Source organism: Zea mays, chromosome 10 (genome assembly GCF_902167145.1).
Source record: "Zea mays cultivar B73 chromosome 10, Zm-B73-REFERENCE-NAM-5.0, whole genome shotgun sequence".
In the NCBI taxonomy this organism is placed as follows: Eukaryota; Viridiplantae; Streptophyta; class Magnoliopsida; order Poales; family Poaceae; genus Zea; species Zea mays.
In genome coordinates, this window is record NC_050105.1 from 125,749,218 (window position 1) to 125,763,004 (window position 13,787).

A 13,787-nucleotide genomic window follows, 5' to 3' on the forward strand; every position below is an offset into this window, starting at 1 on the left:
CGAACGGGAGGGGGCTGAGGGAGCTAGGTTGCTCGCGCGACGGGGAAGGGGCGGACGAACGACGCACGAAAAACATGATGTGGGATGGACGGTGGAGATTGAGGGACGGCAGAACGGCAGAACGTAGGGGAGGCAGACTACTCTTACCTTCTTAATAGGTAGTATAGATATATAGTTTTTTACTACTATAGGTTCATGCCCGTGCGTTGCTACGGGAGTAAAAAAATTATGTAAAACATAGATACGGAGACAAACATCACTATGACATTGCAAAATCAGTGTGGCAAACATTATCAATATCACTTTAAATTATTTCTAAAGAGTCATGTTGGCCTAAAACACAAGCAACACAAATTGCCTCAAACAACACAGAGCAGTTACACCAACTTGTGATGTTGTTAGTTTTGTGTCTATGACCACACAACAACATAATGCTAATTTGATAAAAAGGCATACAGACACATAACTGGAACTGATATCCAATTCTTAGATATATTTCACAACAAAGCATCAGCACAGGTTACACTCATAGCAATGTTCATACATCATAAGTTCACAGCCAAATAGCGATGTGCCACTGAATCCAAGGCATTGGCTTCCTCGGCGACGACACTGGCCACAACGACGACGACAAATCCCACCTTGTCCATAGCGATGGCGGCTAGCTTTGCAGTAGTGGCGGCCTTCTTCTCCATCTCCTTGGCGGTAGTGCGCGCTTCCTCGGCAGTGACTGCAGTGGCCCTCGTGGCGTCCAGAGCTTCAACCACGCCTAGCGTCAGGGAACCATGCCTCATCCCACGGTTATAATAATCTCCTTCCTCCCCCACTCTTCATTGTAGCCATAAGTAGGTGGAGGGGCTATTGCTAATACCTGTTCACATTCAAAAGAAAAGCATAGCTCTTTCTGGTTTTTAAGGTTAACCATAAGGCAGCACCACAAATTCATTCCTAATGATGATCTATACAGTAGCAGGGATCAAAACTTATACTTACACATATTTAGGGAATAACTCAGAGAATCACAAACATAATTTCGCAAGCTCTTTCTGGTTTTAAGGTTAACCCAAAAATTCCATGTCAGTAATGTTGGACAACAGGTTCAGCTAAAGAGCACTAAAAAAAAGTGATCAAAGAAAAGCATAGCTATGGAAGATGACACCAGTTTTTGAACATTTAGACTTCACAAAAATATTGAACTTAAGCAGCAGGAGACATGACTCAAAGTGGACTATGCCTACTCCTAGCCTTGTTTAGGTGGAAGCATGCACTAAAATAAAAGTGATCAAAGCAAAGCAAAGCATAGCTATAGAAGATGACACCAGATTTCGAACATTCAGACTTCACAAAAATATTGAACTTAAGCAGGAGGAGACACGACTCAGAGTGAACTATGCCTACTCCCAACCTTGTTTAGGCAGAAGCATGCAGATTAGTTCAAAAAAGGCAGAAGGAAGCAAATTCTAAATTACCATCTCATGTCCAAGTGAATAGAAACAAAGAGGGTGTCTCTATCCAAGTGAACAGAAATAAATTAACAATCCTCATAGATTAGTCTAAGTGAACAGAAATAAAGAGGGATGCTTCTATCCTAGTGAACAGAAATAATAGTAACAATCATCACATTAGTTCAGAAAAAGACAGGTCTCATACCTCACTCAAGCAGGATGTCAATGATTAGAGAGTTGCCGGAGAATGAAAAGGTGCCCACCCCCCCCCCTCGCCCTTCGCGTTCAGCAAGCTTGAGAGTCCTAAAACAAAAGTTATCAAAGCCAACATGACATTATTATCCCGAAACATAGCTCATCAGGCGACACTAATCAGATCACTGATATGGTACACATAAGTTACTAAAATTCAAAAAACAATAGTAGTGTCAATAACAATAAAGTTATTTAATGACGCTAAATATCATTACCAGATTCCCGACCTAAGTTGCTTTGAGTCTGGTAGTAATCTATAGCCTCATTACAGATCATGTCTATTGGTTATATCAATTCAGCAAGAAGTATGAACAGGGCCAGGAAAGCATTCAACGTTGCCAATTAAAGATTCATGGTTACGTGTACCCTGACCTATTCAGCAAGAAGTGCAAGCTGCATTTCTTTCTTCTGTGATGATGGTGCATATCTGAACAGACTCTCTGGTCTCCTAGTCCCTTTAAGCATGTAATCAGTCTTCTTGAATCAGGTGGCCTTACTAATCTCACACCATATACATCGTGGAGCTTCCACTGGCATCTGTAGAATGTAAGGGAAGCTCAATCTGAAATTAAAAGTACATGTAATTTAGCTTCTATTGCCAAGCATCGGACACAAGTTTTTCCCCCCGAAAAGGCGGCAAGAGAGTTTATGTTTGCGTACTTTATGGTAAATGTTTGCGTACTTTATGGACCAAACAAAATGTTTGCTTCTAGCACCTACTTGAACAGCTGGATTGCCTGCATCTAACAGCATAAGAAATTCTATCGAAGGGGAAAACAAATCATAATGTGTTCCTTTATGTTCAACTTCAGCAATAAAAGGCATACTTTTAAAAAAATTATCAGACAGTTTAGAAACAAACACCATCCATCTTGCTGTCCTACTCGAAAATTAATCGGACAATACATGCAAAAACAGAAAGCACAAATAAAGTTAAGTAACACAAATAGTTACTTTAATAAAAGGATTCTTACTCTAGGGCATGATATGCGAAGGCTTGACATGAGTTCAAGTGCAAGTGGACAGACATATCCTAAGTCTGGTTCGAGACTGAAGTCTGCTATCTTTGCCTTGAAGTCTCATAAATGACCTGGCATATTAGATGAATAATAGAATTAGTTTCTCAGTGTCCACGATACGATTCTACTCTGACTGCTTGCTGGTGCTGGGTCATGGACTTACAGCTTTGGTGAAGGTCATGGACTTGTAATCGTTCCAGTCAAGGGGATCCTCTGGCGACTTAGCCTTCCTGATGTCAAGGTGCTCTTTCTGCAACAGCCAGCAGACCATCCCTAAGCTCATGGATTACAGGGCTAATTGTTTTTTTTTGGCTGTGGAATTGAGCTCGGTTGCAGAAGTTATGTGTACCCTTATCTGTCGAGAGCTTTGGGGTTGTCGGACAGGTACTTCCGCCTTCATCGAGGTGGTCGACACAGTCTCGTACCCAGAGTATATGAGGGTGATGAGAAGGTCGATGATCTGGTCGTCGCTGAGCTTCGCCCTGGTACCCTCGTTGCCGCTGAGCAGCGCGTCCAGCATGTCGTCTCGGGCGCAGCCAGAGGACCTCCGGTCAGCGATCATCTGCCGCAGCATTGCCACGAGCTTCTTCCTTGCCTGAAAGACCAGCCACGATCTAATTCTAAAATTTCAGGAATGATGTAACATTATATTAGAACATACAAACTTCGATTCAATTTTATGACATATAAACAATATCACCAAATTTTAGCAATGATGTAACTTAGTTAGGCTTACAAATGGAATAATACAAATGAGCAGTAAAATAACTTGGTTAAGGCTGCAACCTTTAATGCATAGAGCATGACCTCCTTCACTTTTTTCGTAGGCAAGTTTGGCAAATGAATTGCAGAAAATAAGGGAACAGAACTATAATTCCAAGAGTGAAAAGTGTTGACCCATGTTGGCCATTGTTTTATTTGCTAAAAAGGTATGATGATCTATTCTGCAGTTCATGACATCGATTTGGGTAACATGTGTTCACCTCTTTTGCTACATCTTCATAGTGTTGAAGTTCGGAGTTCATGAGTTGGGCTGTTCTATTTCTTGGGTTTATCTATGTGTGGTATAAATTCATGACCCTAGCCCATCTGATGCTCAAGTAGAATCAGGCCAGGTTGGGTGGCCTACAATTAGGTCTACTTCTTTATTTGAGTTTGTGTACATTAGATTATATTGGGATGCGTCAAGAGAAGCCTTTTGCTGATATAGTGATCCAGAGGATATTTGTCAACATATTCAAGTGGAAAGAATTTTGATGTCCCTCGATGACTCTCCTACGAGTGATGTCAAGCTTGAGTTCTAGAATATTAGGGAAGATCGATGACATATATGAAGAACAATTTTCATGCATCCAAAATAGAAGGGCATGATTCTGACTATAAGAAGAGCTAGGTGGTGATCACCTTATACAATATTCAAACAATTATTCTAAGATATTGATATAATGTTCCCTTAAAATAAAAGGCAAAACTCTATTCACAAGAAACTTCATAGCATGGAAAAGATGGCTAAAAGAGGTACCAGCAAAAATGGTGACATCTATAATTTATCCTTGAGTGCAATTGGATGTCAAGAGAGTACCATCATGGAAGAGGATGGTGTAGAGAAAGATGCAGAACAACAAGTTGAAGTGGTTTTGGGTGCTATAGTCCAAGCTGTTGATGGAAAGCATGTTGAAGAACAACAAGTTGGATGGTATTATAAAGCTTGGCTACCATAGAATTTGTGGTACTTAAGTTCTTAAATTTGACATAGAGAACATTAATTTAAGAGAAGTTTTCAGTTAGGCTGGCTATAGACTCCCTCTGTTCCAAATGAAAGTTGTTCTTATAAGAATACAACGCACACATACGCAACAGCAGTGCAAAAAATGAAAAAGCAAACTAACTTTTGAGGACACTAAATTAGAAATCACTATACGTTAGAAATTTGCAAACATACATTCTACGTAAATTGCAGAGAAGTATACGCATCACCTGCAAATTACCTAGAATCTTGTCAAACCAAATGGAGTACGATTATACAAATCACTCTTTTTCTGCACTCTTGGATAGTAACACCGATAAAGCAAGTACCTTCATAGCAGTAAAATAAGCCCACTTAAAAATGAGATATAGCTTCTGATATAAACCATTATCTCTAAATCACATAAAAAAGAATTGCCTCTGATATAAATCACAGTATAGGAGTAGATATTACTATTTCGGCATGAACTCAAACAAACATTAATAACTTCCTAAGAAACATTTCATTTGCAATTTAGACATAAATGGCCAAATTCATTTGTAGCTCTCCTACATGTAGAACAATAATAAAAATACATTTGATCAACATTCGACATAGCACGCGTGATCTTTATATACTAATATTAAGGAGGAGGTCGCAAAACACAAACTACATATTCTATCTTTCTTTTTTAGCTAATCAAGGAGTACGTTTGGAAAAGCATAAATCTTAGATTGTTGTCGGAGATGCGGTGAAGAAGGGTACCATTTTTGGGTAATCGTACCTATTTTGGTAGAAGTTGTAGGCTGTGGAAAGGAGTTTGTGATGGTTCCAAGCTCTGAGGTGACTTGCAATATCAGGAATGAACAGATCAAATTTGTGCCGAAGATTCATGGGAAAAACAAAAAAATAATGTTGTGTCAATGTAGTATGACCAGAATAAAAATGTAAGGTGTTGCCTTTTTAAAGAAACATACAACAAATGTGTTTGTTGGTTTATTAGCATGCATAGTCTTTAAGTAAGCAACTGAAAAATTATGAGTAATCCTTGGTTTTTGTACATATATCGGTATTTGTACAGATAGACTCGATCGTCAAGCTCAACTTTTTGTATGTGTGTCAATGTAGTATGAATAGTTACGTTGTTTAACAGTAAACGACCTGGGAGGGGTGTCAGGCGTTTAAGTTAGTTGATCATACCTGTTAACGTCATTGTCAGTATCATAATATTTGAAAGATTGAAGATGTATCCTTCGAGCGTGAAGAGGCTGCATGCATAACCAGTTGTGAAGCACATTAGCAAGTGCTTATTAATATATGCAAACAAACTTTGGTAGCATATATCAACGTGTGTGCATAGTTGGGATAATATACAAAATACCATATATTTATTATACCAAACTATCTTGTAACAGGTTTGTATATTGTGCTAATAAATATAACGTCGAAAAATACAACTAAAAACAGATAAACAATCGAATGCATGAGTGGATTGTGTGCATATGAAGAGTCCAATTGGAGTACTGCCGCTCCATCTCACTAATCTTGTGTTTCATGACCTGTACTTCTAGGGCTAGTTGCTCCTATCTTTATTTATATCCTGTCTTTTGGACATTAATAATTAATTGCAATGGAAGAGGCTTGAGAAGATGTAGCACATAATATAACTACCATCACGAATAGAGGAAACTGGAAGCAACTTAAGATAAAATTTGTGTTCTGTCTTTGTGTTCAAAAATATATACTGGCAATGTAATATTTCTATTAAAATTGAACAAATGATTCATAGAGAACAATTGGAGGCAGTTGTCTTGCCTCAATTTCTAGACTACGGGCCTCCTCTTTTCTGGCTTCTTACCTAGCACTTCTTTGCACCTCGTAGATAATCGCAACAATAACGACCTGAGAAATTATGTGAGTCCACATGCGAGTTTTTTTATACCATTGCTCTCTGATACTGCATCAACAGAATTAGGATACTACAATTCAACTATTCAATGAATGCAGAAAAAGCCTTCGTAGCAATACAACACTTCACAGAGCTGACAGAACAAATACCTAGGCATTGACGCTCACATAGAATACGACAAACTCACTACTACATTCAAACTCATCCATACATACAACTTTTTAATTCAGTGCAGCATGTTTTATGTTGCTTGCGCCTGGCTGTAGCACAAACAACTATCGATTGGCTGAGACAGTGGCATAAAGGTAAGGAACATGCTAGTGGGAGATCCAAATGAATCGTAACATGTTTGTGTGGAGGGAAAGAAAGCACACATAGGACATTCATGGACAGATGATGTCACACACGCGACATCAGGGAACCAATACCCACGGATTTTGCCCCATTCCTTGTGTCTCTTATCAGATCAGTTGCTCAATCACTGCGCGAAGAAGTGAGAACAAACCGGGCTCAAATGCAGGGGACGTTGGGGGTCGAAGCAGACGTCACGACAGGGAGGATTGCGATGTGTGTGGCAGGACGGTCGGGCTGATGAAGTTACCAATGAAAGATGGCCATGCGAGGATTGTGGGTCATTCCGCGCGTGGGGCAGGTGGCTTAAGGGTGGGATTCGCCTCAGTGTCTCACGCGCGATGACGGTTCAGCAACGGTGGACATTTGTGGTGGCTGCAAGCCAGATCGAGCCTGCAACACCTGGCACCCGGCAATACGCTGCTGGTATGGCTGTTGTCTGAACGCACACGACTTTGAGGGGACGAGGGGGATGCGGCTTCTGGCAGCGTGGGGATCGGCGAGAAGAAGCTAAGCTACAGCGAGGGCGTCGCCGCCGCGGTTGAGTGGGTCGTGGGAAGCAGAGCACGAGGATTAGGTAGGAGCAAACCTAGCATGGAGTAACTTTCACATTGAAGGGCGTGTTGGGGAGAAGAATGGCATGTACCTGTTCGAAGCATGGAACCAGACGGAACTCGACAGGCACGCGGAGGACGGGTCACCGCCGTTGCGGTCGCCGCAGCCGCGCGACGCGACGAACTTCCTCCCACCGCGCTGCGGCCTGGCGGCAGCGGCCCCGTGCCAGCAGTGCCAGCGTCGGCACCACGACGAGCGCCACCAGCGCCAGTACCAGGGCTGCCGCCGAGGACGAATCTGCCTCCTCCTCCATTAGCACACGGACGACTCCAAGGGTAGGGCTAGGGTAGGGTTTACAGGGGCGATCAGAGAGAGGTAGGGTTGGGTAGGTTTACGGGCGCGCTGGAGAGGGAGGGCTGTCGCCGTTGCACGTGGTGGAGAGGTAGGGGCGCCACCGCCACACATGGGAGAGGGAGGGGCGCCGTCGCCTCGTGTGGTGGAGAGGGACGTGGCCGCGTCGTTGCTTCGTTTGCGGAGAATGGCAGGCAGGGAGAGAGACGTGGGATGGGGACACGACCATCGCGCGGGGGTGGCCGGGTGGGGCAGTGCTGATCGGCGTGAATAAAAGAACGGACGGTGTAGATTAACATGCGGCAGAACCAGAGAGAGGCAGAACCAAGGAGGCAGACTACTATTGCTTACTTAATAGGTAGTAGAGAAAAGCCTGCCAACTGCTTAACGTGACAGGCAGTGTCCCCCTCCTCCGAGGATAAGAGGATTATTAAGGATGGATACAACGTACATGACTACATGCCGGGAGGCGGGAGTTCGTGGTCGGCAAGTACAGTAGGGTCCCAGACAAACATGGGTACGAACGCGCGCCCATGTTCGTGCTGTGTCTCGCGGCGTGCAAACGCTAAACCAGCATTACGTCACTCAGGCAGATCGCGTCTGGTTGTCATATTCGCTTGCTCATGAGCGGCCGGTCGTCTGCCTCGTCCATGGACGAACTCCGGGCGGACCGCGCGGTCGACGCCGACGCCGTGCCGCCGAGCCCCTCGATGCGCGCCACTGCACGACCTCCGGCATCGCAGGCCGTTGGTTCGTGGTGGGCTCGGTGCAGTCCATGGCCAGCCGCAACACCTCCACCATCTCCTCCTCGGCGCCCAGGTGACTGAGCAGCTCCGCGTCGAACACCTCGGACGTCCACTCCCCTCTCACGACGGAGCGCGCCCCACCGCGGTAGGTCCACGCCCTCGTCGTGCTGCAGCACCGCGTGCGTCGGCGCCTTCCCCGTCAGCAGCTCCAGGAGCAGCACGCCGAAGCCGTACAAGTCGGCCTTCTGCGACGTCCGGCGCGGGTCCGTCACGACCTCGGGCGCGCGGTACCCCACGACGCCGACGAGGCGCGCGAGCCCGTGGTCGGACACGCGCCCGTCTACGTTGCGGCTGAGGGGGATGTTGGAGGACCTGATGTTGCCGTGCGTGGCCATGGAGCCCGTGGCGTGGATGGATGTACTCGAGACCAATCGCCGACGCCAGCGCGCGATGCGCCTCCTGGACTCTCAGCTCAGCTCAGCGCGATGCAATCCATTTTAATATACATGATTGAGGTGGATATTGTTAGGTGACCCTAATTAGAGTTATGTGGGCAAATATCTGCTTTGCCTATGAGACTTGGTTTTGGTACTCTAGGAATGAGATGGATTAAAGTGGATTGAGATGTATTGGGAGAGTTTTTGATCTATTGGGGATTTAAACACTCTTCAATCCCTTCAAACCACTTCAATCCAAGAGTACCCAAAATAGGCATGAGGAGTCTCACATCTCTATATAAGGAACTTGTACACCCCCTCATAAGACAGAGATTAAAGAGGCAAGAGGCCCAACCATCCAATGTCTTATGTGTTTCCTCTGTCGTGGTTATGGGAATGGAGACGGGTTCTCTACATCTTCTTGCGCCTCTACTGCTGACGGGAGGGAAGGGAGCGGATCACTCAACACGTTATCAGCACGCTCTACCTCAACGTTGTTATGGGATCGATCTGCATCAACTCTTCGTCAAGCCGGTAGGTCCTCCGGTCTAGTCGAACTGTCCTACGCGACAGTCTTCGATTTCTCTGCGCAATCGAACGGTATGAAATTTCTAACCAATCTGTTGTTCGCGGGGAAGAGATCCAACGTGGTCGACGACTTGCTCTCCACCGACGCTGATATGATGAGTGACGCGTGGTGGTGTTCGCACTTGCTCCGGCCTGTTAGACGGCGACGCCGGCGCAGTTTCTGTAATTATACCCCGTCGGTGCTTCAAATGCGCGCTCGAGCCAAGTCTCCACAGCGACGTCACCGGGTCCGCGGCCAGGAGGTCCTGTAGGCACTTGGCGCAACACTTGTTGTAGAAAATAGACACGACTTCTTCCGGTGCGACTTGGAGCACCGCCGCCGTTAGTTCCTGCCGCACTGAGAGGGCTTCAGATTTTTTTCTTCCCATTTTGTGGCCCTCGGCGGAGGCGACCACTGCGACAAGGAACAGGAAGCAGAGAGCAGCGCCGCCACCATGTTCCTGCAGACCAAGAAGGTGGTGCGCTCGAGGTAGGCGGTCAACCATCTGTACCAGAAAAAGACCTAGCTCAGCTCCATCTCCATGCACCTCGGCGAAATCGTTGGCTCAGCAAGCCAAGCCGCCGAGGCCCGTGTCATCCGCGTGAGTGGCGACGTGCAGGGCAGCAATTGACTGCATGGATAAGTATTACAAATCCCTTGACTAGGTCATCCGTTTGCATGGTAGACAGCCCATCGTGCGCAGCAGTCCATCATGCGCATGCCGAGTTTGTAGCTCGCCGAGGCATACCGTTCATTCCATTTGTTGTGCGGCATGTAAAAAAAGGCAAAACAGAAAAGAACGTGAGAGAAAAAGAGAAAAAGAAAAAAGGACAATAGAATTAAGCATGTTTTATGTTGCAATTTCTACCTTAATTAATGATTTCATGTTGCAAATAATTAGTAGAAAATGCATGCTTAAATATGGAGAAATGTCTTTTACACCTGATGTGTTATGTTTATGTATTAATTATGGTGTTCATTTTTTTCTGCATTAATAATTATTTCTCGTAGTAAATAATTAGCAGAAAATTATTAAAATGCATGTGAAGATTATATTGTGTATACTCAAATCGCTCTAAATATTTGTGTTGCGTTGAGCTTTTGGGCTTACGTCGAGCGATTAAATGATATAGTGGGTACTCAGACACGTCGATTGGACTACATTTTTAATTGGCTGAGCTATGGCATTGGCTAAGCATTGGCTGCGCCCTGGCAACACGACGCATTATTTGTGTCGTAATAACTTGGCTGTGTCATGTGATTGCTATGTTGTACTCTCGCTTAATCGGACCACTCCTGTTGAGTTGGACCGGCATCGCCGAGTCACGTATTTTCCGCATGCCCTGTAGGCACTATTCGTTTGTCGCTATCACCGAGCCACAATTGCGTCTGTTGCGCACGTTATGTGGAGTTGTCGCGTACCCCAATTACCGAGCCACAACTGCGCCTGTTGCGCTTGTTATAGAGGCTTGTTGCGTTGTCGTAGCCCAGATGGCCACACACGCGTTGACGCCAGATACGATAGAGCTTGTACTCGCGTGGATTGTGGTGGGTCGTTCAAGCCCTAAAGTCACATTATGCGCAACCTTCATAAAAAATTTTGTTTGGCCCTATATTTTATTTGGTTGCGTTGTGTGGCATTATATATATATCACCAAGTGGCCATAACAACTATATCAAGCTCTATAGTACTTGAATAATCTGGGAAACTAAATTGAAATACAACAGAACTTGGATAAGTTAATTCTCTGCTCTCTCCTCATGCATAAAGTTTTACCCGAAGTAACCCGAAGATATATAATATAATGCATGAAAGCCTTTTTGGCATAGAAGATATCACAAATTGGGATTATATTAATAAGCAAAAAGACCTTACCAAATGATTTAAGATCAGAAATCTCAATCATACATTGCTCAACCAGATGTTAGCACATTGCTCTCTTTGTCGCTGGATGACATGAAGCAAACTATGAGATAAAAGGATATGTAACCGCTAGCAACACGATGTTGCGAGTATACCGAGAGGTTATTCTGAAAAAAAATTCACTATGTTGGTGTGAAAACCATAGTGTGTTCCCGTCGAACCACTTTACTCGTTCTATCTAGAACCTCTATGCTTGTGTCGCATACATCTCTCGGAATTGTAAATACTTATAGTCACTGAATTGACTCGGGATAGTCCTTTGACAAGTTTGGTATACACTGTAAACTAAATGGTAAAGGTTGGTCCTGAATGGATACATACCTGGGGTTTATGTAGCCGAACTACACTGAATTCCACCCTTTGGCATGCTTACCATTATCTACCTCCGATCTACCAGAAGTGAGAAGAGTAGACAAATAACTATGAAATCCCACGTCACCACAAAGCTTGTAGCTAAATTAGACATTAACATATTCTTGGTCCTCGGAGCCAGAAGAGCCATATGTCTTGACCACTGGACTACTAGTGATGATAATTTGTTATAGAAATATGAAGATCTTGTAGAGACCTATTGTATCCTCTCTACTCTTGATGATTTCTTCGTACGAGAGCAGTACTATCTGTTGTTGAAGATGGATCCTAGGCGGATACCAGTATTGTTTCGTTCTTGCCAAGCAGTTATCATCATTTGCTTTATCAAAAGCTAGTTATATGGTGATTTTTCCAGATAAAATGAATTCTTGGCCTTGTTTGTTCTATTCCAAAGCTTCTCTTTTTGCTGAACAACGAAGAGATCGAAATAATGCTTTATAGAACAAATTGGTATATAATATGAGGAGAAATGTTTGCCCTGCTGGCAGCATCACAAATAATTGACTATTGTTATTAGTTCTCTCTCAAAAGTATAATACCTCAAAATGTTGCATAAATCGATACCCAATTTCAGAGTAGTATGAGTAATTGGGTAAACCATGGGCAGTGATAAAAACGAGCTGGACTATACATCTTTGCATATAAAAATATTTGCTTGGCAGCATTGGTCTGATGCCGTGCACTTCACTACCAATATAAACACACACATTTTTCCTATGTGCTTAAAAGCACAATGCAACCAGTGAATGTCTTTGTGAGCGTTAGACCCTGATGGTCATTTTACTTGTTGATCTGAAGTCAACTAATGGCTCCAAATGATGAATGGTATTCATGAGCCCTTGAAGAAGCCTTATGGATAAAATAGTGTTGTGCATGTTAGTCTAAATCTTAATGATTGACTATGTATTTGGTAATAATAACAATAAGTTTGCAGAATTGTAACCATGAATCAACTTGTTGTTGCGTGTCTCGCTGGATGTTGAGACTAACCCTTCATGTGAAGGACAAATATGTAGTATTCATGCCACTACATTAATCTAAGTCCAAAGCTCACTGCATAAAACCCCTATCTGTAATGTGCGTAAGATTTCCCAAATAAATCACCACAATAGCATACATTGGCCACAACTGGATGATTGTGGTTGGGGATTTTATCTATATGCTTTTAGAACATCTCGGCATTAGGGGGAGGAATGCCCATATAGTGTAATGCCTCAATATTCTATTAAACGCACAAAAGCCAAACTGAACCTGTCGTTCGATATGTACTCCTGTGTATATGGAGTTTGCCAGAAATCGTTGAGGAGTAACCATATTGGTTTGAATGCTTCTACTGTAGGATTACGGGGATGCTACACTAGCGCAAAACAAAATTTTCAACCCCATAATACCAAGAACTACTGCGGTTATAGGTCATGGAATTACCACTAGACGCGCAGAGCAGCGGAAGACGTCTCGATGTAGACGAACGCGTCGAGCAGTGCCGTGCAGTCGCCGGCGTCCTTCACGTCCTCGCACGGTTCGTCCAAGTGCTCCAGATGCAGCACCTTCGAGGTATCCACACGTACAGGGAGGAAGCGTCGCGTACCGAACTGCTAGGTTCGCGACGGCGGCTTGGCGAGGGCGAGAGGCGAGCGGCGACTGCTGGTTTGCAGGTGGCGAATTAGGTTATCCCTTAACCGCGCCCCCGCCCCTCATTATATAGGCGTTATGGTGGGCTTCTGACGCCGAGGCCCATCATTAACCCTAAAGCCCAGTCTAATTTCGGATCTAATTCGAATTAGGCTTCCTTCCCCTTAAGTGTGTGACCCTATAGGTTCACGTACAAATAGACATAGCCCGAGTACTCTTACTTGGCCCAATAATTGACAGCGGCCTCTAGCAAGACATGTCAACTCCTATGTGTACGTAAAGATCATATCAGACGAACCATTGCGACATTACGTACATGTTGTTCCCTTTGTCTCACGATATTTGGTCTGGCTCTAAGCTGACCTCTCTTTCTCCATACTGTGAATTGGAATCCTTTCAATGGTTAACTCTTAACCCTAGCACGGCCATGCATTTCTTGATCCAATCACTTGAGGGGCCCAGAGATATCTCTCTCACAAAGAGAGGGACAAATTCCA

At 44.2% G+C, this 13,787-nt stretch overlaps 1 protein-coding gene across 1 annotated transcript; it reads right to left on the reverse strand.

Moving 5' to 3' along the window:
• Positions 1–7,884: 7,884 nt before the first annotated feature.
• On the reverse strand, positions 7,885–9,867 carry LOC103642797 (probable inactive receptor kinase At4g23740). Its single transcript, XM_008665974.4, is given in 3 exon segments — positions 7,885–8,493; positions 8,495–8,823; positions 9,411–9,867. Coding segments are annotated over 3 exon segments (1,047 nt in total). The 3' UTR covers positions 7,885–8,232.
• Between the last annotated feature and the right edge of the window lie 3,920 nt (positions 9,868–13,787).